Raw genomic sequence first — 23,458 nt, 5'->3', positions numbered from 1 at the left:
CTTCCAAGAGCTCTGGATGGTCCACATGGTTTCCCTCATTTTATCCTTACAACAACCCAGTGAAGGATTTTAGTATTGAAATGTTTGTTACTTGGCGAAGAGTGTGAGTTACTTGGCAGTGTGGGCATTGGAACCCAGGTCTCCTAGATCCCGATCGAACACTGTAATCAGTACAGTATACTCGTGTGAGCGCTGAGCAGCGGGTTCAAATCCTAGCCCAGCCCCCAGATTCATAGACAAACCCTGACTGCTCTCCTTCCAACTGTAATATGGAGCAAATCATCGTGGCCAGCCTTTCAGGGCTGCTATGCTGATTAAACCAATGCGAAAGGAAAAGCGTTGTACCCTTAAACACGGCCGCTACTAATAATAGGAGCCAGTTGGCTGTGTGCATAAAGGGGAGTGGAAGAACTGAGAAGTTAGACATTTCCTGGGAGGGAAGGAGGGAGGGAACTGGAAGGGCAGGTGAGGGAGTGAACAAGGGAGGAGCCGCCAGGAGACCGCAGAATCCACCTGTCACACAGCCTGCGAGGGCAGAGGCAGGAAGTAGGAGATAAACAGCAAAACCCAACTGGAAAAAAAGAAGCGGCAGGGAGCCCAGGAGTCTGGGACAACATCGCCTTCCCTGGATCTTAAGAGTCGAGAGTGTATCCAACCTGGATGGTACTGCTGGCTTGCTCTCTCTTTGCAGAAGATATCGGCCCTCGGGGAAGTAGATCCCAGCTGTCTCCCCACCACCACCACTTCAACCCTCTAGGAACCGCAGCCGTGCTGTGAGCCTGAACACCCTAGCTCCCAGGTTATCCCAAGTCTAACCTGTTGGGCACCTCTCTGTCCTCCGAGTCGGGGCCTCCCTGCCCTTCGGTATCCCCCCCCCAGCAAGCAATCCCATGTCAACCACCACGGCTTCCTCTATGTACCCTGAGGAGGAAGCTCGTCGGACTCCTTTCCCTCTGACCCCGCCTGTTCTCGGGGACGAGTTCTACCCCTTTGGGGGCGAACGTCGACAGTCTTTTGTGGGCGATGTGGCTGCTAGGGATGCAGACCCCGAAGACGCAGATCTGAGGGTTTTGCTTCAGAGGAAGGAGCAGGATCTGATGCTGGCGGCCGAACTGGGAAAGATGCTACTGGAACGGAACGAGGAACTGGGTCGGCGCTATGAGGAGCTGGCCAAGGAGCACACCGAGGCCATGGAGGTGAGAGGCGTAGTGGGTAGCATGGGGTACAGGGAGTGTCGGCCCAGGAGGACCCCTGGGTACAGGCCTTTGCCCACCATGAAGGCCAGGGGGGCTCATTCAGCCAGTTTGGTGTCGTCGTTAAGAGCGCGGACTCTAATCTGGGAGGACCGGGTTTGATTCCCCACTCCTCCACTTGCAGCTGCTGGATGGCCTTGGGCCAGCCGTAGTTCTGATAAGAGCTGTTCTTGAGAAAGAGCAGTTTCTGTCAAGAGCTCTCTCAGCCCCACCTACTCACAGGGTGTCTGTTGTGGGGAGGGGAAGGGGAAGGAGTTTGTAAGCCGCTCTGAGACTCCTTCGGGTAGTGAAGGGTGGGTTATAAATCCAATCTCTCCTCTTCTTCTCTGTTCTCTCTTAGCTTAACCTCGCTCACAGGGTGGCTGTGAGGACGAAATGGGATAACTTCTGCCTGTGCCACCCGGCATTTCTTGGAAGGAAGGTGGGGTGCAAATGGGTCAAGGAGAGCTGGCTCACAGCGTCTGTTGAAAGCAGTTTCCGTGGTGATCTTGCCGAGGCCCACCCTCTTTCCAAAGAAATCCTGAAAGGCACAGCCCCTCCCGCCCCCAGAGTTCTAACCTACTAAACCACCCCCGGACTCCCAAGAGATCCAGACTTCTACTGCGTCACACGTTATGTGTTTCCTCCACGGAAAGTGCTTCCAGATAGGGACCGTCACATCCCCTGTGTGTGGACTGTGACGGGTGTCGATGATCCCCTCAGGTGTAGAATCCCTGAAAGAGGCTGGGACCGCATGCCGTTCCCTAGGCCAAAGCGGTTGAGAAAACGTGTTAACTAGGGTTGCCAACCTCCAGGTGGGGCCTGGGGATCCCCCGCTTTCACAACTGATCTCCAGCTGGCAGAGATCAGCTCCCCTGGAGAAAATGGCTGCTTTGAAGGGTGGACTCTGTGGCATTGTACCGTGCCGAGGCCCCTCCCCTTCCCAAACCCCGCCTTCTCCCGGATCCACCCCCAAGGTCTCCAGGTATTTTCCAACCCAGACCTGGCAACCCAAGTGTCAACGTGTGAAGCAATCTGATCCCCTTGGCTCGAACCTGCCAAAGCCTTGTGTATTTCTCTGGGGGGTGTGTGTGTGTCTGGCTTCCATCCCTTCCGTCCTCATTTCCCACAACACCCACCTTGTGAGAAACCTTCTTCCCCAGCCCTGACTTTGCTCTAACCGGCTCCCCTCTCAAATAACCCCCAAAGGCCCTGACCCAAAGTGCAGTTGGCAACGGCAACCTGCGGAGATGATACTTGTGGCGACTGGTTGAACGGGTCTGGCATAGAGGAGGTCACCGCTGAGGTGTGGTGGAAGTGCTGCAGAGTGGGTATAATTACGGAGGAAGAACAGAGAGCGACAAAATGGAACAGAAAAGGGCCCGGGCTGAGTCACCCCCAGGGAACCTCACCCACCTGCCGTTCTCTTCCGAGACCCAAATACTTCTCTTGCTTACAGATACTGGGCTTGGTGCCAGAGGGCTGCTGTTTGTTTGGGGGGGAGGGCTGAATGGATTAGAGCCGGCAAGGGAGCCAGGAAATCAGAACACGATGGCATTGCTCCAGAGTGACGCTAAAATGGTTGCCAGCCCCGTTTCCCGGTGGCTCTTAATTCGTCCCTGTCTTTGGAACAGCTGTCCCATCCAGGGTGTGTCCAAGAGGAATGGAATCCAGAGACTTTCCCCCTCTTGGGTGTGTTGGTTTCACTACAGCCAGGGGCACAGCGTTGGGGAAGCTCCGCAGCACCTTCACTGCAAAATTTTTGAGCAAGCCTGACTGGTTCCGGCAAAGGGGTGTGTGTGCGGGGCTTAATCAGAGCTGGGCTTTGCTGTACAAGGATGTACGAATTGTCTTGCCTTGCCCTGCTGGATGGACCGAGATTGGGCAGCAACCTTTTGTAGTTAGACAACGTACGTCAAAGAAACAACGTATGTCAAAATTCAATACAAGGGAACAAAGAGCTGGTATAAGCAAGTCCATTTAAGAATTGAAAACATGCATCATTACATTACCCATAATTGACATGTTGGATAATAACCCATAAAGCTTCCGCAGCCCAAACACTGGCTGTTGAGAGTAATTTATTAAGAAGAAAGAAGAGATTGGATTTATACCCCATCCTTCACGTGGAGTCTCAGAGTGGTTTACAATCTCCTTTCCCTTCCCCTCCCCACAACAGACACCCTGTGAGGTAGGTGGGGCTGAGAGAGCTCTTTCGAGAACTGCTCATGAGAGAACAGCTCTGAGAGAACCATGACTGTCCCAAGGTCACTCCAGCAGCTCCATGTGGAGGAGTGGGGAATCAAACTCGGTTCTCCCAGATTAGAGTCCACGCTCCTAACCACTACACCAGACTGGCTCTCAAGTGGCACGTGCGAGGTCTCACAATAAATATATGCAGGATCACCCTGTGTGGTTGTGTTAGTGTGCTGGCATAAATATGTGCATGGTTCACGCTTGGATGACTGGCAGCTGGTCTCCTCTGTCATTTCCGTTCCTGTAAAGCATCTTTAAAGTTCTATAAAAACTGCTGCCTGCATTCCCTTTGGTGGTGGGAAGTACCATCGTGTCACAGGCGGCTTACGGCAACCCCGTAGGGTTTTCAAAGAGACGAACAGAAGCGGTTTGCCTTGGCCGGCCTCTGCGGACTTCCTTAGTGGTCTCCCATCCAAATACGAACAAGGGCTGATTCTGCTTAGCTTCTGGGATCTGATGAGACCGGACTAACTTGGGTCATCCACATACTAGTTATTGTAGCCTCCCAGCCAATGCTCCCTCTAAACTGTGGGGTCTTGTGAGCAACAATTCTACTTTGTGAGCTACCGGCATTAAAGTTGTGAGCGAGCGATTTGGCTGCTGCATCAGTTAGTTTGCTCTGGAGCCAATTTCCCGCACTAAGACAAAAATGTGTGAGCCGGAGGCTAAAAAACCGTGCGCTAACTCACACTAACTCAGCTTAGAGGGAACACTGCTCCCAACTACCCCTCCAATGTACCTTTTTCTTTTTTTCCAAAGAGACCTATCTGGATCTATACTGAGACACATTTGGCCCTGGAGCCATCGTCTGCAGACGTCTGGTCTAGTCAAACAGCCGTTCCTGGGATCCCACTGATAGACCAGGAACCTGAGGCCCCCCCCCCCCGTTGTTTATCTCCAGTATCTGCTATTTAAAGATACGCTACCTCTGTACGTGGCGGTTTGCATTTGGGATTAGGGTCCAGGGTCAGAGGATATGGATTCTAGACAGACCTGAATCCCACCAACCATCTTTAAAACGTTAATGTGCAGAAATTAAGGGTGGACCCCTCACAACAGCCTTCAGCTGCTGCAAGAATATACTGCGGAGGTATAAGATTTCTGTGCAGCCAGTTGAAAGTTTGGATCACCAGGTAAATCACGTTCAAGAGATTAGCTAAGGGTGCGGAGAAGCAAGCAGAGGAGAAAATCAGCCTGGGGTAAATCTTTGCCATTGGAATCAAGAGACCTTACTGAAGACAGGCCTTGGAGTTTCCATTTCCTTTCCCCTCAGCCCTTCGTTTCTAGAACGTTCCCTCTGAGATCCGTGAGAGTCTGTTACAGGGAAAACTGGGTCTAATCCAGCATTCACTGGAGGCATCCACTCAATTTAGAATTGCTAGCTCCGGGATGGGAAATACCAGGAGTTTTTGAGGGTGCAGCCAGGGGAGGGCAGAATTTGAGGAGGAGAAGGGACCTCAGCAGGGTATAATGCCGTAGAGCTGACCCTCCAAAGTAGCCATTTTCTCAAGGAGAACCGATCTTGGTCGTCTGGAGATCAACCTGTAATAGCGGGAGATCTCCAGGTGCCCCCTGGAGACTGGCAACTCTGCCTCAGTGTTGGGGGCACACTTTCTTTGTCCTGCATTCATCCACGGAGCATGCTTTCTCCCTTACTGGAGGATCAACAATCGCAATCCTTTCATTCCCAGGCTGTGTCTTTTGGTCTCGAAGGACAGCTCCTTCCCTAGCCTCTGCCTGAGCTGGCTGTGAGCCTCTGACGTCTGGGCTTAGTTAGCCGCCATCTGCTTCTGGCCTTCCCTGCCTTTGGAGCCTCTCTCCCTCTCTCTGCCAGGTCAGACCATCATGACTCAAGTCCGGTAGTCTTGGCCTACTACAATAATAATTCCAGAGAAGTAGCCATGCTCATCTGCTGAATCAGAAATAAACAGGAGTCTTGTGGTCCCTTCAAGACTAACAGAGCTTTATCCGTGCAGAATCTTTTGTGGACCGGAACTTCTGAGTCCGTGAAAGCTGATACTGGAACAAGGTGTTGTTAGTCTTGAATGTGCCACAAGACTCCTGTTTTAGTTGAGCCCACCGTGTTTCTTCTGGTCAGTAAAGACACAGTTTATTGCTAAAATTTCCCTAAAACTCCTGTACTGACTCGCTTCTGGCAAAAAGTGGGACATGGGAATGGCAAGGAATGGCACCCTTCTCTCACAGACTCTCTCACGAGGGCCATGTCCAAGGGTGCCAAGCTTGGGGGGGACGGGAGGGACACAGACGATCCAGTGCCCATTGTCCCCGGGATAAATTGGGCTTGAACTCGTTTCCTGTGGCTTCTTCAGGGTTCAGGGGGAAAGGGCTGTCGTGAATGGAACTAGGCAGAAGAGGGTTTTCATACAGAGAACAGGGCTGTAGTTTATTGCGCCGCTCCCTGTATGCATTATCCTACCCAGTTTGTAGTACATCAGTTTTAAATTGTTGTCATCCAGCGGTGCATCGTTTGCAGCATGTCTTACACTGTTTATTTCATCATTATGTTTTCGAAGGCTTTCACGGCCAGAGTTCATTAGTTGTTGTAGATTCTCCAGGCTGTATGGTCGTGGTCTTGGCATTGTAGGACCTGAGGTTTCGCCAGCAGCTGTGACTGGCATCCTCAGGGGTATAACACAGAAAGATGGAGTACTCTCTGTGTCAAGGTGAGAAGAAAAATGGTAGGCAGGTAATTTATATCTACTCGGGAAGGTGGGGTAGGGCTGAGTCATTATCTTGTAGGCGTTCCCCAGGCTGTGACATGCTAATGGAGGAGCTTTCCTGAGGTTCTTTTGCATATGGATAGGCTGTTGGAATTCTAATCTTATCTGTAGTGCTGTTGTAAGACATAGAGCATTTTGTGCTTTTCAGGACAGGAAACCATGCCCTATTTATTTATTTTTAAACTCTCTTCTTTCCTGTTGAAATTGTGCTTATGTTCGTGAATTTCAGTGGTTTCCCTGTGTAATCTGACATGGCAATGGGATGTGTTGTCTGTTAGATCGCGCTAACAAGGACTCGTAGAGTGATTCAGCAAGTGATTCAGCTTTATTTAGAAGTAACGAACAAGCACTAACTCAGTAAGAAACCAGAACAGAAAACAGTGGGAGCTTATGCTCCTTTTAAACATAACCGGGCTAATGTAGCCACGCCTAGCAGCGCCTTGTTAATCGTACATTTGTAATCGGCGCATAGTCGTATGGACCCATCTGATTTGACAGGGGTTACGATCGGGGTCTCCCATTTGCTGTATGGTACTGGCTCTAAAACCCCTTGCTCAACTAGTTTGTCAATCTCTTTTTCCACCTTATGTTTGAGAGACACAGGTACTTTCCGATACTTCAACCTAATAGGTTTGACTGACGGATCTAAGTCAAACGCAACCGGGGGGCCCTTGTACCTCCCCAACCCTTCGGCAAATACATCAGGGAACAGGTCGTACAGCATGCCCCATTTATTTTCAGACATCCTGTTAATCCCAGAAATACCAATGCCCAATGGCTCAAACCAATCTAACCCTAGCAGGTTAACCCGGTCTCCCTCTGCAATCAGGAATGACAGTTTAACACATTTCCCCTTATACTCAACAGTAACAGAGTCCCGTCCGGCCAAGGGAATTCGGTTGCCCTGGAAGTCGGACACTCTGGTTCCCGCAGGCTGGAGCCGCCGCCGGCTTCGGTTCGGGAACAACTGGCGCCAGGACGCGGCAGAAATCACCGTCACGGACGATCCTGAGTCCACCTCCATTGTACAGGGTCGGCCGTCGAGGAGTGGAGTCACGGTGATCTTGCCCTGGCTGCTGGTGCGATTTACGGCCGATGCGCTCGACAAGGTCGCCGTCAACTGGCAGCTTGCTTCCGATGCTGAGGAACGGGTCTTGCCTTGGGTGCTGACTGGAGTGCCCCTCTGCGCTGACCGGTTGTTAGTTGAGGGATCCTTCTTTGCTGATCTGCAGACTCTGGCCAGATGACCACGCCGCCCACACGCTCTGCAGTCGACATCACGAGCCCAACAGGAGTCGCGCTGGTGTTTCCCGCCACAACCGGAGCAAGGCTTGACGTTGGTAGTCTTCGCTGGGGTCCGCTTGCCTCGAACCGCGTTGACGTCATCATCCGCGTCTTCGCCCTCGCTGTCTCGTTGAGCGTGTATACTGGGCTCTGCCACCCGCTGGCGGACCTCCTTCGTGGACTTCTCCGCTGCTTCCGCGGCCACGGCCTCTTCGTAGGCCACTGCCCAGGTCAGGGTGGTGCGGGCGAACAGCCTCTGTTGCAGCCTTTCATCTTTGAGACCGCAGACGAGACGGTCTCTGAGGGCTTCCTCCACGTTGTGGAAATTACATGGCCGTGCGGCTTTGCGAAGGGCCGCCACGAAATCTGCGATGGTCTCGCCTCCGGCCTGGTTCCGCTTGTAAAAAGCGTGCCGGCAGGCGATCTCCGACGGTTGTGGAGAATAGTGAGCCTTAAGCTTCTCCGTGATGTCAGCGTAGGTGACAGTCTTTATATCAGTTGGGGCCACCAACGACCTGGCTATGTCGAAGGTCCCCTTCCCGCAGGAACTCAGGAGGCATGCTCGTTTCTTCGCCTCATCGGTGATGTCGTGGGTCTCCAGATGGAACTCGAACCTGGACAGGTAGGAGTCCCAGTCTTCTGAGGAGGGTTCGAAGCACTCGAACTTCTGGCTTCCAGCCATCGTGGGAGACTTGGGCACCGGAGCTGGTGGCGCCTCCGCCGGATCGGCTGCTGTGCTCTGCTCGCTTTCTTCCGAGTCCGAAGTGTGGATGTCCGCAGGGCTGCCTACCTGCTCTAACATCCCACCTTCGTCGCCAATTGTTAGATCGCGCTAACAAAGGACTCTTAGAGTGATTCAGCAAGTGATTCAGCTTTATTGGAAGTAACGAGCAAGCACTAACTCAGTAAGAAACCAGAACAGAAAACAGTGGGAGCTTATGCTCCTTTTAAACATAACCGGGCTAATGTAGCCACGCCTATTTACAAATAACAACCAATGAGATTGCTAGAATAAAGACCAATGGGGATCTTTCCCTCCTAGGGAATGGTATCGTTCTGATTGGTCGCTGTTACGAAACGACCAATAGGAAGTTCGCTCAGAGGAGCCCTGGTCTGGCTCGAAGCTTAACATGGGAGTCCTATGAGGTGATTCATGTAATCATTTCAATACATTACATTGTCCTCCAGCCTTTCAGTGTCTTGGAATAAGATACTGTGTCCTGTTTGAGTTAGGCGATGTTCAGCCACTGCTGATTTTTCATTGGTTCTAATTTTGTCATGTGCTTTGAGTGCCAATGAGAAAGGCAGACTATAAGTACAGTAAAGAGACAGGTTCTCTGGCATGAAGCCGGTGTGAATTTGTGTGGGGCTTGCTTCCCCCCTCCCTCTTTTCATACCCACTTCTGCTAGGATTGCCAACCTCCTAGGGTTGCCAGGTCTTCCCCAGCCACTGGCAGGGGACGGAGGGGCAGGACTGCCAGATCCAGGTTGGGAAACTTCTGGAGATTTGGAGGTGGAGCCTGTGGAGGGCAGGGACATCAGTGGGATACAATGCCACAGAGTCCCCCCTCCAGAGCATCCATTTTCTCCAGGGGGAACTGACCTCTGTAGTCTGGAGATAAGCTGTAATTTTCCAGGGGAGTCCCCAAGTCCCACTTGGAAACTGGCATCCCTACAAACTCCAAGTGAGGCCTGGAGATCTTCTGGAGCCAGTTTGGTGTAGTGGTTAAGTGCGTGGACTCTAATCTGGGAGAACCGGGTTTGATTCCCGCACTCCTCCACTTGCAGCAGCTGGATGACCTTGGGCAAGCCATAGTTCTATCAGACCTGTCCTTAGAAGAGCAGTTTCTCTCAGAGCTCTCTCAGCCCCACCTACCTCACAGGGTGTCTCTTGTGGGGAGGGGGAAGGGAAAGGAGTTTGTAAGCCGCTCTGAGTCTCCGAGTGAAGGGCGGAGTATAACTCCAATCTCCTCCTCCTTCTCCTTCTGTTTTTACAGCTCAATCTCCAGACTACAGAGTTCTGTTCCCCTGCAGGAAACAGCTGCTTTGGAGGGTGGGCTCTCCGGCATTGTACCATGCTGAGGTCCATCCCATCCCCAAACCCCACCCTCTCCAGGCTCCATGCCCCAAATCTCTAGGTATTTCCCAATCCAGAGCTGGCAGGCCTAGGTCTTCTGCAATGCCTCCCCGATCCTTCCATGGGGCCCCTGGCCTGCCCGCCTCAGAGTCGCGGGGGGGGGGTCACTCTCCAGGCCTTCCCTCTGTAGCCATGCATGAAGAGGTTTTGGCTGTAGTGGCTGTGGCCAACTCTGAAGCCAGCCGGAACTCCGTTCCTGTGCGTTCCTGCCCAAAAATAGCCCTGGTTGAAACTAAACAGCAGTCAAGGGACTTTCAACGCTGGGCCTGCAAGACTGAACTCCTCGTAGGCAGCTTCCTTAAACTCCAGATACGTCACACCCACCAACACACCACATACCTGCTGTCTCCATCACTATTAAACCAGGCTGGTATTTCTAATCCATTGGCAATTCCCACTTCTGGGCTGCTGCCTTAGAAGACAGAACTGTCGGGTTTTTCTCTGGGGGGGACGCATAGCAACGTCCTTAGGGGTGACTTTTGCTTGCGTGCGTCTCTGCAGCACAGTTTATGCCATAAGCTGTTCATCAGGTGTCCTTTCCTTTGCTGTGACTCAGATTTCTCCTTTGCGGCCTTCCTCCCCTTCTTCTGGGCTGCCCTTGCCGCTTCAGGGTTCTCCAAACACCTGAGCGGAGTCTCCCTCAGCCTCAGCCTCCTCCCATTCTGTCTGGCTGCTGGTGTGGTAGACAGGGAGAATTTCCCCAGTTCCTCCATGCTTAAATTCTCACCTCTGAGTTCCTTCTGTTCACAATGGTAAGTTGATTTGAGCCCGCTTTGCAGGGAGGGCGCCAGGTAGTATAAAAGTTTAATAATAATAATTGTATTCAAGACTTACACTGCCACGGTTTAGCTTTGCTTCAGCTAAATAACACTTGAAACAAAACTTCAGTGCTTACGGTATGAGAGAATCCCCCCCTTCAGTCTGTCTAGGTGCATAATTATTTGTATCCCACCAGTAATATCACCAGATTTCACAGAATGGGAGATCCACACACTCAGGCCTGTGTGCGAGAACGGTGCCACACAGGCTGAGATCTCCCAGGTTGCCAGACCAGTTTAAGAGCACCTGTTTCCCTCTTGTCACCCCGCCCCCCAAGGTCTCTAACCCCTCCTCAGTGGTGAAGTTGCATTTTAAGCTTAGGCATAGAAGAGGGAGCAAATCTGGTGAGCCAGTTTGGTGTAGTGATTAAGAGCACAAACTCTAATCTGGGAGAACCGGGTTTGATTCCCCACTCTTCCACATGCAGCTGCTGGTGTGACCTTGGGTCAGTCATAAGTCCTTTCTAGAGATGTGAAGGCCCGGAAAAAAACTGGAAAAAATTCTGAAAAAAACCGTCCCCCGTCCCCCCACCCCGTTTTTTCCCCTGAAGCCCTTTTTGGTTTTTTTGGAAAAATTGGAAAAATTGAAAAAAGAAAAGGAAAAAAAATTGATTATGGAACATTTTATTTTAGGGGTGAGGGGGTCAGTAGCAGCCTCCAGTTGCAAATATAAGAACTGGGTGTTGAGCAGATGCCAAATGGAACCTGCAAGTCCCTGGAAAGGCTGAGAATAGGGGGGGAAATTATACTAACAATACTGCAGATTAATTTTATATAATGGCCCAGGTAAGAGTCAGTGGAAGCCAAAATGGGTAATATTACCTAGTGGCAGTGGGAAGAAACCCCATGAGTCTTTTTTCCTGGTCCCCTTCTTCCACCTGAAAAATTCTTTTTATTGGCTACATTCAGCCCAAATATTTGCAGTTGGAGGCTGCTGTTTTCCCCACCCCACCACCATCACCTTCTCAGAAGACTAAAAGAGCAACTGGTGCCCTCTCTGCCAAGCACCCACATCTGTTCAAATCTATCCAGCATTCTACACAGGATACGCACACGATACCGTAACATTGGGGCCTGAAAGCATCTTGTCCCCAACCCCTTTTTGTTCCTGTAACCTTTTATTGTGACCAACCAAAGTATGACATGGTTTTTAAATACACAAATCCACCCAACTGGGCATAAACAAACCGCAAATCCTGAAGTTTGTGCTCGAAGCAGACAACGGAAATGTCAGGATGGCATACACCAGAGTTTCCACCACAGCTAGTGAAGCAGGCATGAGGCTCAGAGACAGCAAATTCCTCTAAGGTCACCTAACAAATGATGCAGGATTTGAACCAGAGACTTCCTGGCTCACAGTCTGTTCTTTGAATAATGATATGGCGTCGGCTTCTCCTTATCTCGCCCTCACCATTTTCTCTCTTTGGCCCTCCCAGCGCCTTGAACAAGAGAAGCACGAACTCCGCCGGCGTCTTGAATCAGGCCAGGCCGAGTTCGAGATTCGCGTGACAGAACTGGAGAATGACTTGACAGCTGCCCGAGCCCAGCTGGGACAGCAGCGTCTGGAGCAGCAAGACACCAGCCGCGAGAGCTCGCAGGCCGTCCTGGACATGTCGGAACAGAACCAGCGCCTGGTGGATCAGCTCAGCCAGGTGAGATGGGGTCAGTCAGTTAAGAGAAGCGGGAGGGCCAGGAGGTTTGCCAGGAAGGCTAACGCTGCCTTCTAATCGATGCACAGTGAGCAGACATTCAACAGGTGAAGCTTTATTTACAACTGCCCTCTCGGGCCTGGGAAATGCTTCACCGGCTGACTTCCCGCCTGTCACACAGCTGATAGAGAGTTAAGGACTCTTTCCGGATAACAGGGTGGGAGATCAGTTTGTGGCTGCAGTTCGTGAGAGCTTGGTGCCAACTCATGGAAGGATGTGAGCCCCCAGAATGTGTTTTAACACATACTCCCCTCAGTGTTCCCTCTAAGCTGGGTGAGTGTGAGCTAGCTCACAGTTTCTTAGCCTCCGGCTCACACATTTTGGTCTTAGCTCAGGAAGGAGGGCTCCAAAGGAAACTAATTGATGCAGCAGCCAAATGGCTCGCTCACAACTTTAATGCCAGTAGCTCACAAAGCAGAATTTTTGCTCATAAGACTCCACTGCTTAGAGGGAACATTGCTCACGATCTTTATTTTAGTCCTCTGAAAGGTCTACGTCAAAGACAGGGAGGGCATGATGGGTTTGCCCTGACCCAGATGGCCCTGCCTAGCCTGATCCAATCAGATCCCGGAAGCTAAGCAGGGTTGGCCCCGGTTGGTACTTGGAGGGGAGACCACCAAGGAAGTCCAGGGTCACCACACAGAAGCAGGCCATGGCCAACCACCTCTGAACATCTCTTGCCTTGAAAACCCTACAGGGTTGCTGTAAGCCGGCTGCAACTCGATGGCACTTTGCACAAGTATGTGTTCGGGGGGGGGGATTGGACAGCCCTAATTGGACTAGAAGGCTGTGGACTAAAAGGCCACGGTAGCTCAGAGGTTAAGACGCTGAACTGCAGATCGGAAGGTCGGTAGTTCAGTAGTTCAAGACCCGAGTGCCACATGACGGAGTGAGCTCCCGTCTCTGGCCCCAGCTCCTGCCAACCTAGCAGTTCGAAAGCAAGAGATTCCAAGTAGATAAATAGGTACCGCTTCGGTGGGAAGGGAACAGCGTTCCGTGCACCTCGGCATTTAGTCATGCCGGCCACATGACCATGGAAACGTCTTCGGACAGCGCTGGCTCTTCGGCTTGGAAATGGAGATGAGCACCACCCCCTAGAGTCAGATTCGACTGGCTTTCAAGCAAGGGAAACCTTTATCTTTACCTTTAACTGGACTAAATGACTTCAGCTTTCAGGTGGGGGGAATCACATGATTAGTTGCTCACCCACAGAAAAAGATCCCTTCCTATTGCAAGCTATCTTGTAAGAAGTGATTCATGATGTGCCTTCTCCACACGGTGTGCTACTTTTCTAAGTGCGGGGAGATCACTGTGCAGGAAAGAGGAGGGGGGATCCAAGCAACTAAATTTCAAACATTTTGCTCTTTCGATTTGACCTGAAGGATACTTTTTACAAATCTTAAAACTGGTAAATCTTAATAATATCGCTATCGCAGACTGTCAGATAGAATATGTCTACGCTTGGGGTTATAATTTCTAAAAACACTGCATCTAAGAGCATCCATAGCTTGGAATATTGAGGCAACAAATACAATAGGGAGGAGAATTGGCTTGGAAACAGCCACTCCGCTTGTCTCCACAGTCTTTGGGAGGGTGCAGAGATTTAGGGGCCTGATCTGGATGGCCCAAGCCACCTGGCTTTAATCCAGGGGTGGCCAAACTCATGCGGCTCTTTTACACACAGCGCTTTTTTGGTAGAAAAAGCCAAGCAGGAACTCATTAGCATAATAGGCCACACCCAACAACAGAAACTCATTGGCATATCCAGCCACACCCTTGACAGCACAGCCTATTAGCCTATTAGGCCACACCCCCATGTTACCAGAAGTATAGTCATCCAGCCACGCCCACCTTTTGCTTCTTATTCTGTTTCTTCCTTTCTTCTCTCCCCTCCCTCCATTTGCTTTCTTCGTTTTCTCTTTTTGCCTCCCCCCCAATCTATTTGCTTTCTTTCCATCTTTCTTTTTCTGTTTCATTTTCTCCTTCTCTCTCTCTCTCCCCCTTCCCCCTCCACCCTCATCTATTTGCTTTCTTTCTCTCTTTTTCTTTCCACCTCTTGCATTCTTTCTCTCTCTCTCTCTCTCTCTCTCTCAGACAAATAAATATTGTTAGCAAACAAATAAATGTCATTGGACAGATAAATATCATTAAAAATATCTGTTTTTACCCCTTTCATTTTTGGCAGTCTCATTTAATGTTAACAAAAAGCAGATTTTCATATATTAAAATTAAAAACATTTGTTCCTGTCTTGTGGCTCTCAAACATCTGATGCTTATTCTATGGGGCTCTTTAAGCTGAGCAAGTTTGGCCACCCCTACTTTAATTGTTTAATTGTTTACAGGGCCTTTTTTGTAGAAAAAGCACAGCAGGAACTCATTAGCCTAATAGACCACACCCAACAGCAGGAACTCATTAGCATATTAGGCCACACCCCTGACAACACAGCTCATTAGCATACTAGGCCGTACCCCCATGTTACCAGAAGTGTGGCCATCCAGCCACACCCACCTTTTCCTTCTTATTCTGTTTACCTTGTTTGTTGTCAAAACCCAGGGCTTTTTTTGTAGCAGGAACTCCTTTGCATGTTAGGCCACACACCCCTAATGTAGCCAATCCTAATGAGTTTCTGCTGTTGGGCATGGCCTATTATGCTAATGAGTTCCTGCTGTGCGTGGCCAACTTGGGAGCCAGCCGGAACTCCGTTCCTGTGCGTTCCTGCCCCAAAATAGCCCTGATTGTTTAACTGTTTTTGTATCTTGGTTTTATTGTTTATATTATGTTGGGATGCAAGTTCAATAAAATTAAATAAATAAATAAATAAGCTTGGCAGGGTGAGCCCTAGTTAGTTCATAGGATGGGAAATCACCAAGGAAGTCCAAGATTGGTACACAGAAGCAATCAATGGCAAATCACCTCTGTTCCCCTCTTGCCTTGAAAACAGGGGGATGTGTCCATTAATCAGCTGTGACTTGATGGTACTTTCCACCAGAGAGTTACGTCTGTCTTTTCGCTCCATTTCCTCCTTCCTCCCTTGCAAAAAACCCAAACACATCCTAAACGCTCTACAGGGCCACCCTAAGAAGGGCCACACCCTTTTAAGCCCCCTTGAAAGAGGAGGGTGTAACTCTGCTTAGAACTTGCAGGGGAAACCAGACCAAACGTCTGCTGCGAGAGGCAAATGTGCTTTATGTGCCTCCTGTATTTATGGAACACGGTCTGTGAGCGCAGCCTGCTGCTCAGAGTTCTCCTTTGGCCTCTATTGAACCACAAAAGCGGGCGGAGCCGAGGCGTGCCCTCCGTGAAAGGTTTCTGTGTAAGAACAAGGGATCCATTGGAGCTAAATGAGAGGCCTGGTGAGGTCACACAGTTGTGTTGTTACAACACTGGGCTGGCTGGTGTCCAAGAATGTGGGAAACGAACAGCAAGGAGGGGCTGATAACAAGGTCAGATAAATGAGATAAGCCTTCCAGCGCTCTCTGCTCGGTTGAAAAGCAATAAATAATAATCCCACCGTTCACCATGGTGATGCCTCAAAGGGTCTCCTCTGGCCCTGGAGCAGCTACATTAGTGCTGTTGCTTCCTGGAACCAGTTTTAATAGGATGAGAAAGACTTCCCTCTGTATTAAGCAAATTATTAGGCTGTTCTAGGAACTGGAATGGCACACGGCCAGCGTCATACCGCTGATCTGGTCGTTCTCGTAAAAACCTTGAGAATTTCTTTTACTTTTAAAGCTCAGGTTTCTAGTTCTCAAGGAGGGGTCAGAGTGTGGCACACCAGTCAAAGGTGAATGGGCGGTTTGCAGTGATAATAACGCTTATGTAGCTTTTCCAGTGTTCCAATGGCTTCATACACATATTGGCCCGTATCCTGTCCCTCCACTGAACAAATTTGAAAGCCTTCCTCCAAATGTAAGCGGCTCTTCCACAAACAGAAGAGGCGCTTAAGCTGAAGGAAGATTCCTTAAGCTGGGAGCATTTTCTGCAGCCCAAGGTAGCATGTATACCATGAACTTGTTCCAGTTCTTTCACCAGCCCCGTAAGTTAGGCAGATATTGCCTCTATATTGGAGATGGAACCAAGGATAAGGGAGTGACTTGTTGTGGCCACCTGGGTGGCTCTGAGGTGGAGGCAAGACCCAGGACCTCCCAAATCATCACTCATCGTCTTAGTTTCTACATTTAGATGTAGAACAGAGGTGGTTTGCCATTGATTTGATTCAGCGTAGCGAGCGACCCTGGACTTCCTTGGTGATCTCCCATCCCGCTACTAACCAGGGCCCACCCCACCTAGCTTCCAAGATCTGATGAGGCCTTCCAGGTCAGGGCCCTAAATCTCTGTCCCCTCCCAAACACTGTGGAGACAAGCGGAGTGGATGTTTTCAAGCAAATTCTTTTCTGCTCTGAGGCTTCAAGTGAAGGGCAGGGTATACATCCAATCTCCTCCTCCTCCTCCTCCTCCTCTTCTTCTTCCCTACTGTATTCGTTACTACACTGCACAAGCTCCTCTTCACCTGAGGATCCCATTTTAACAATGTTCCCTCTAAGCTGTGGAGCCCTGTGAGCAAAAATTCTACTTTGTGAGCTACTGGCATTAAAGTTGTGAGCAGGTGATCTGACTACTGGATAAATTAGTTTGCACTGGAGCCCTCCTTCCTGAGCTAAGACAAAAATGTGTGAGCTAGAGGCTAAAAAAATGTGAGCTAGCTCACACTAACTCAGCTTAGAGGGAACCTCTTAAAAGGTAAAGGTAAAGGTTCCTTTGCTTGAAAGTCAGTCGAGTCCGACTCGAGGGTTGCGGTGGTCATCTCCGCTTCAAAGCCGAAGAGCCAGCGCTGTCCAAAGACCTTTCCGTGGTCATGTGGCCGGCATGACTAAACACCAAGGCGCACGGAACGCTGTTACCTTCCCACCGAAGTGGTACCTATTTATCCACTTGCAATGTCTTGCTTTCGAACTGCTAGGTTGGCAGGAGCTGGAACTAGAGATGGGAGCTCACTCCATCATGCGGCACACTCGGGTCTTGAACTGCTGAACTACTGACCTTCCACAGCCTGCAGTTCAGCGTCTTAACCACTTGAGCCACCGCAGCTCTTAGGCTGATGATAAAGTGGATGTAGGCCAGGAAACAAATATGTCCCTCCCCCCCACACACATAAAACACAAGGTGCTACCTGGGAAGCTTACCTCCTCCTTCTCAAGAGTGCCAACTGTGGTTATTCAGTAAGGAAAGGAGAAGCACTCTGCACATGCTCTTCCCTTTGTTATTGTTACTTCCCCCCACCTTGCTGTTGTTGTTTTTCTGTCTCAGTGGCAAAGCCGAAAAGCTCTGTGCATGCTCAGAGGCACTCTCTTTGTCACAGATTACAGGGCTCAGATTCAGAAGACTTTTAGGGGTTAGGCTAATGCTGACGTCTAATATCTGTTCACTGCCCTCAAGGTCTCCCAAGTGGAGCATCAGCTGCGGGGCGAACTGAGCCTACTGAGAGGGGAGCACCGGACCTTGGCCCTGAGCGGTGCCGAACACGCCGCCCAAACACAAAGCCTGCAAGCCGAGGTGAGAAACGGGATCACTCAAGGGGAGACATGAGGGAAGAAGAAGAAGAGATTGGATTTATACCCCGCCCTTCACTACCCAAAGGTGTCTCAGAGCGGCTGACAATCTCCTTTCCCTTCCCTTCCCCACAACAGACACCCTGTGAGGTACGTGGGGCTGAGAGAGCTCTGATAGAAACTGCTCTTTTTCAAGGACAGCTCTTATCAGAACTACGGCTTGCCCAAGGCCATCCAGCAGCTGCAAGTGGAGGAGTGGGGAATCAAACCCGGTTCTCCCAGATTAGAGTCCGCGCACTTAACCACTACACCAAACTGGCCATTACATGTCCTTTTCCTGCCCCCTAGAGGGCACTGTCTCTCCAGTTTGTCATGTGGTAAGACAACCCTTCTCCAAACCCCAGCACTTAATGACTGAAGAAAAGAGGTACCCGGAGCTTACTCTATAATATGGCTCCTGTCCTCCCACCTGCCCTCTCATGATTGTGTAGGGCCTAGCAGTGGTTACTCCCATGGGAGGGAAGGACAGGCTGTACGTGTCCAGAAATACTCTTCCTCATCAGTCCTTCCCACTTGCTGGTGTGACCTTGGGTCAGTCAGAAGTTCTCTCAGAGCTGTTCTCTCAAGGGCAGTTCTCATAAGAGCTCTCTCAGCCCCACCTACCTTGCAGGCAGTGTTCCCTCTAAGCTGAGTTAGTGCGAGCTAGCTCACAGTTTTTTAGCCTCTGGCTCACAGATTTCTTCCTTAGCTCAGGAAGGATGACTCCAGAACAAACTAGTTTATGCAGTAGCCAAATCACTCGCTCACAGCTTTAATGTCAGTAGCTCACAAAGTAGAATTTTTGCTCACAAGACTCCACAGCTTAGAGGGAGCATTGCTTGCAGGGTGTCTGTTGTGGGGAGGGGAAGGGGAAGGGATTGTAAGCCGCTCTGAGACTCCTTCAGGTAGTGAAGGGCGGGGTATAAATCCAATCTCTTCCCTCTCTCTTCTCTCTCTTGCTTCATGTTCCTCAATCTAAGAAGCCTAAACCAAAAATCTTATCTGGCCACACAGCCCCCGCTAGCCACCTAAACTCCCAAACAGATTAGAGCTATCAAAGTGAAAATCTCTTATCTCCTGCCGCTGAGGCTTGTGAAGTGGCTGGCTCCGATTCCAGACATCTCAGAGGACATATGCATGCCTGTGTGTGAAAGAGAGAAAACTACCACAGGAAGGTCCATGCTAGTGGCATCCTGTTGTCACACGGACTGCGCATTCAAACCCAGTGTATGGCGGGGACAGGGGGGAAAGGTCATCGCTCACATCAGCCTGTCCGTTCCTGAATCCATTCTGAACTGCTCCACAGTTGTATCCTGCATCTGTATCCAGCCAGCTGTTAGGCTGTTCGGGGTGCCAAATGGCCAGCTATTTAATTTATAGTTATATTTTTACTGGGCATGGAGAAGGGCTGCCATTTGGAGTTTCTTCCTCTGGCAGCAAAATGACCGCCTCAAAATACAGACCCTCTAAGAGGCATTAGTTCTCAGTAGTGGGGAGAGGGGACCTGAGTCTGGCTTGGAGGAAGCAGCGACCACTTCTGTTTAATCCCCACTCCTCGCCCCCTCCCCCCAGAATCTTCTCTTACAGGAGTGGAAGCAAGATCTGGAGAAGCAGGCCCGCCAGTTTCGGGAGGAGAACGAATCCACCCAGGCCCTGGTGGACACCTTGCACGACAACGTCCTCCTCTTACGCAGAGAGACTCATGAGAAGGAGCTGCGGGTAAATCTAACAACAGCAAACCCTAAGCGCGGCACTACACTGAGTGTATCTGTTACTTCTACCAGGTTAGAGGGCGAGTCCTGAGGGGCTCAGGAGTTAAGGTGGGACCGGGAGGAAATCAGTTATGACGACAACAGTAAAGACGGCGGGTTGTTCAGAGAGACCTGTTTGCCAAGAATGGGGAAGAAGAGGGGTTCGATAAGGTCGCTTTACCTCATGGAGGAACTTCCCCCACCACACACAACTGATTTTCCGCTTTCTGCCCTTCCTTTCTGTTCCTCATCCCCAGATGAAGCTGCTCGAAGCCGAAGCGGAAGAGCTGCGGGCGTCCAACCGCCGTCTTCAGAACCAGGTGAAGGAGATGAAGGAAGAGATCCGGCTGCACGACTCGGATACCTCCATCACGTCCATCCAGTCGGAAATTGAAAGCAGCTTAGAGGACGCTCCGGGAGCACCTGGGCAGACCCCAAAGGTACAGGAAAGAGGAGGAGGAGCTCATGGTTTACCTATTCACGCTGTGCGTTAATCATTTTAAAAAAAACAGCAACAACCTGGAATCTGTCTGCCAAAATGGGAAATGTAGAAGACAAAGTCCACCTTGGGAGCCCTTAAGGAACCATGGGCAGGAGAGGAATAAATGATTTGGAAATCCCCCCAACACACCTTTCCCTTCTCCATTGGATCAGGAAAAAAAGTTTTCTCCCTTTTGTAGAGGCTTTATTGGATGCCATCTATTAGGTGATGTTACTTCACCCCAAAGGTACAGGAAAGAGGAGGAGGACCTCATGGTTTACCTATTTATGCCGCGCGTTAATCATTTTTAAAAAAAACAACAACAACCTGGAATCTATCTGCCAAAATGGGAAATGTAGAAGACGAAGTCCACCTTGGGAGCCCTTAAGGAACCATGGGCAGGAGAGGAATAAATGATTTGGAAATCCCCCCAACACACCTTTCCCTTCTCCATTGGATCAGGAAAAAAAGTTTTCTCCCTTTTGTAGAGGCTTTATTGGATGCCATCTATTAGGTGATGTTACTTCCCTCTATGGAGCTGCGGTGGCTCAAGTGGTTAAGACGCTGAACTGCAGGCTGCGGAAGGTCAGTAGTTCAGCAGTTTGAGACCCAAGTTGTTGCATGACGGAGTGAGCTCCTGTCTCTAGTTCCAGCTCCTGCCAAACTAGCAGTTCGAAAGCAAGAAATTGCAAGTAGATAAATAGGGACCACTTCAGTGTGAAGGTATCAGCGTTACGTGCACCTCGGTGTTTAGTCATGCCAGCCACATGACCACGGAAACGTCTTTGGACAGCGCTGGCTCTTCGGCTTTGAAACGGAGATGAGCACCGCAACCCTAGAGTTGGACTCGACTGGCTTTCGAGCAAGGGAACCTTTACCTTACTTCCCTCTATACCTTGAAAAGCTTCAGCTGCCCATTTCCACACCTTAAACCTCTACTGGACAGGATAGTTTCTTCAGACCTGTTGGCAACTCTGCTTTTCGAGGGCACAAGCAGCCTAACCCCACCCCCCCTTTAGTGTGTCGTCCCCTCCCCCCGTAACTGACTCTCAGCATTCTAAGAGCAATGAGAAAGTTCAGACCTCAACAGGCCAAAGGTGGAGAGACAGACTGTTCCGTTTTTAAAATTACAAATCAATACTTTGTGCCTGCCTTAGAGACACCCCCAAGTCTTCAGGTATCTGACGAAGGGAGCTTTGACTCTCGGAGGTTTACGCTGTGGAAGCCTTGCTGGTCCGTTTTTGGGGTGCCACTGGGCTTGCATCTTGTTCTCCTGCTGCAGACCAACAGCCGCCCTCTGGAAACGATCCCCAAGTCTTCAGAAACCCCAGCCTTGCCTCCAGGTGGCACCATTTCAGTGCCAACCTGTTAAGACACTCAGCCATGAATTTCACTATTGCTGGAACAAGTTGGGGGCCTGAAGAGAATTATGGGCAGGGAAAAGATTATTGACTGGGAAACTGTTAAGTCGCTCGCTTGACAAAGCAGTCGGAGAGTGATTCAGCAAGAACACAACTTTTATTCTTCAACTCGAACACAACTCCAACACGGATCAACATCTGATAGCCCAGGACAGCCTTTACATTGCAGCTGTCCTGCTTTTAAGCATTCCCGGCTAATATAGCCACACCCACTGTACAAATATCAACCTATGAGGTTGCCGAGATAAGGTCCAATCATATTAGTTCCCGCTCAGGGAGCTTGCTTGAAGTGATTGGCGTGTAACTTCCTGGGCTAGCAATACTATTGGATGGATTTGGATCCTAGCCCAGGACGAAGCTTAACATTACAGTTCAGTTAGATGTTTCACATGCATTCAAGGCAGCTTTGAATACACTACAGACACTTCCCTCTGTCCAAAACCTCCCTCTCAAAGGGAGTTGTAAATTCTTAGCTGGTAGCTAGGTCCGTTTTCTCGCTCCTTTTTCCTTTCATCTTCCTTTAAAAAATTATCACCTGTCCTGAGTATTGTTTAGGCGCTTACAGCAAGGATGCTCTTCACAAGATCTTCTTTTGTTTCAGTTTCTAAGTTTCCTGCATGTCTGGGGAGCCCGGAGCATCCAAGAACCCCTGTCTTGCTAGAGGGTTAGGGTTTGGTTTCACTGCTCTGCTGATAAGATCTCTGATTCAGCAGCATTAGCAGGCTTTGCACAAATTCAAAAACCAATCTGTTTGGTACATCAGAAATGTACCACGTTCTTATTTAATTGGGAGAATTTTCATGCTGCCATCCAGTATGGAGGTGAAAAGAATTTGGGGGTGCGGGGGGATGTCTCAAATTGAAGCAGAAATCTTGTCATCCTATGCTGATTTTTTGCCTTCTGGCATTTCTAGTTCTGCATGTTGCTAGCCTGATAAACTGTGTAAATGTTTAAATGTTGGGTTTCTGTAAATTTTATGGATCCGTGCAGACTTTCCCTTTGACTGCAATTCAGACCTCATTAATTTCTGTAAGACTAAAAAATGCTTCAGCGTCTACCAGATGACACTGTCATGCTATCTGAAGGATTCCTGTGGAAGTCTCTGCTGGGAAGGAGGCAGCCGTGGCTTGGCAGCAAAAGAGGTTCCACTCCAGAGTCAGATGCATCTTAGTGCCACTGATCTCTCACCCTTTGTACATTTGTTTTCTCTAACTCAGCTGATGGTCAACGGCATGGCTAAGACCAGCCCGGCTCCAAAGAATCCCTCACGGAGATCAGAGGAGGAGGAGGCTGAATATGCCAAAAGAGTGTTAGCTCTGACCCACCAGGAACAAGATATACTGAAGCAGAAGGAGATGGAGATCATGAAACTCCAAGATCAGGTACGGGACGCTGTGCCTCCCCGTTGTCATTGTAGGGCGCTGTGTTGTGGGATTGTCTGCAGTTTTTAAAAAGTGTCCTACGTTTTTTTTCTCAGGTCACTCTGCAGTATGTGGAACTTTGCAGTTTAAGGTCGGAGATAGAGAACCAGAGGCGTCTGTATCAAGAGAGCAATCGGGATGAGGCCTTGAAGTTAGCCGTATCAGATCGGGATGAGGCGATAATTAAGTAAGAGATCCCCACGGGCCCTGTCACTACCTCCTAAAGAGGGGGTTGTGGCCCTGTTTATTTATTTGTAACCTCCCCCTTACAAATCACAGCTAAGGCGAACAATATAAGCCATCCGGACCCCATATACAACCTATATTCTTGAAAATCCCTTTATTTATTTATTAAAACATTTGTATTCTGCTTTTCCTCTTGGTTCAAGGTGGTTTGCAACAATAATCAAAACATCCCCAGCTCCGGCCAAAGATAAAATAACACAAACCCCAAATCTCCCCTCCCCCCCTTAAAAGATGCCTGCCATTCAAACACTCTCAAAAGCTCTGGCAGACAGGCAGGCCTTGCAGCGCCTCCTGGAGATCTCTAGGGAAGCACCTCCCCCCTTCGGGGAGCCCATTCCACAAAGCCGGAGCTGATTCAGTCGCCTGTCATTT

General features: G+C 49.9%; 1 protein-coding gene across 1 annotated transcript; it reads left to right on the top strand.

Moving 5' to 3' along the window:
* Window positions 1–874: 874 nt before the first annotated feature.
* CCDC64B (coiled-coil domain containing 64B) lies at window positions 875–23,031 on the top strand. The gene is made up of 7 exons (XM_015406383.1): window positions 875–1,196; window positions 11,905–12,120; window positions 17,615–17,731; window positions 19,339–19,485; window positions 19,775–19,957; window positions 22,637–22,801; window positions 22,897–23,031. Exons 1-7 carry the CDS (start codon window positions 891–893, stop codon window positions 23,029–23,031), a joined length of 1,269 nt encoding a protein of 422 aa, XP_015261869.1. The 5' UTR covers window positions 875–890.
* Window positions 23,032–23,458: the final 427 nt, after the last annotated feature.

This window comes from Gekko japonicus, unplaced genomic scaffold (assembly GCF_001447785.1).
Source record: "Gekko japonicus isolate JY-2015 unplaced genomic scaffold, Gekko_japonicus_V1.1 scaffold2698, whole genome shotgun sequence".
NCBI lineage: Eukaryota > Metazoa > Chordata > Lepidosauria > Squamata > Gekkonidae > Gekko > Gekko japonicus.
Note: the sequence above shows the minus strand (reverse complement) of the source record. Positions and strands in the feature narration are given on the sequence as shown.

What these genes read in the sequence shown, in the direction of transcription:
- CCDC64B (XM_015406383.1), top strand. Translation starts at nt 891, where the DNA reads ATGTCAACCACCACGGCTTCCTCTATGTACCCTGAGGAGGAAGCTCGT. An exon ending in TGGTGGATCAGCTCAGCCAG is followed by an intron (nt 12,121 to 17,614) that starts GTGAGATGGGGT and finishes ACTGCCCTCAAG; the next exon opens with GTCTCCCAAGTGGAGCATCA. An exon ending in TCATGAAACTCCAAGATCAG is followed by an intron (nt 22,802 to 22,896) that starts GTACGGGACGCT and finishes TTTTTTTCTCAG; the next exon opens with GTCACTCTGCAGTATGTGGA.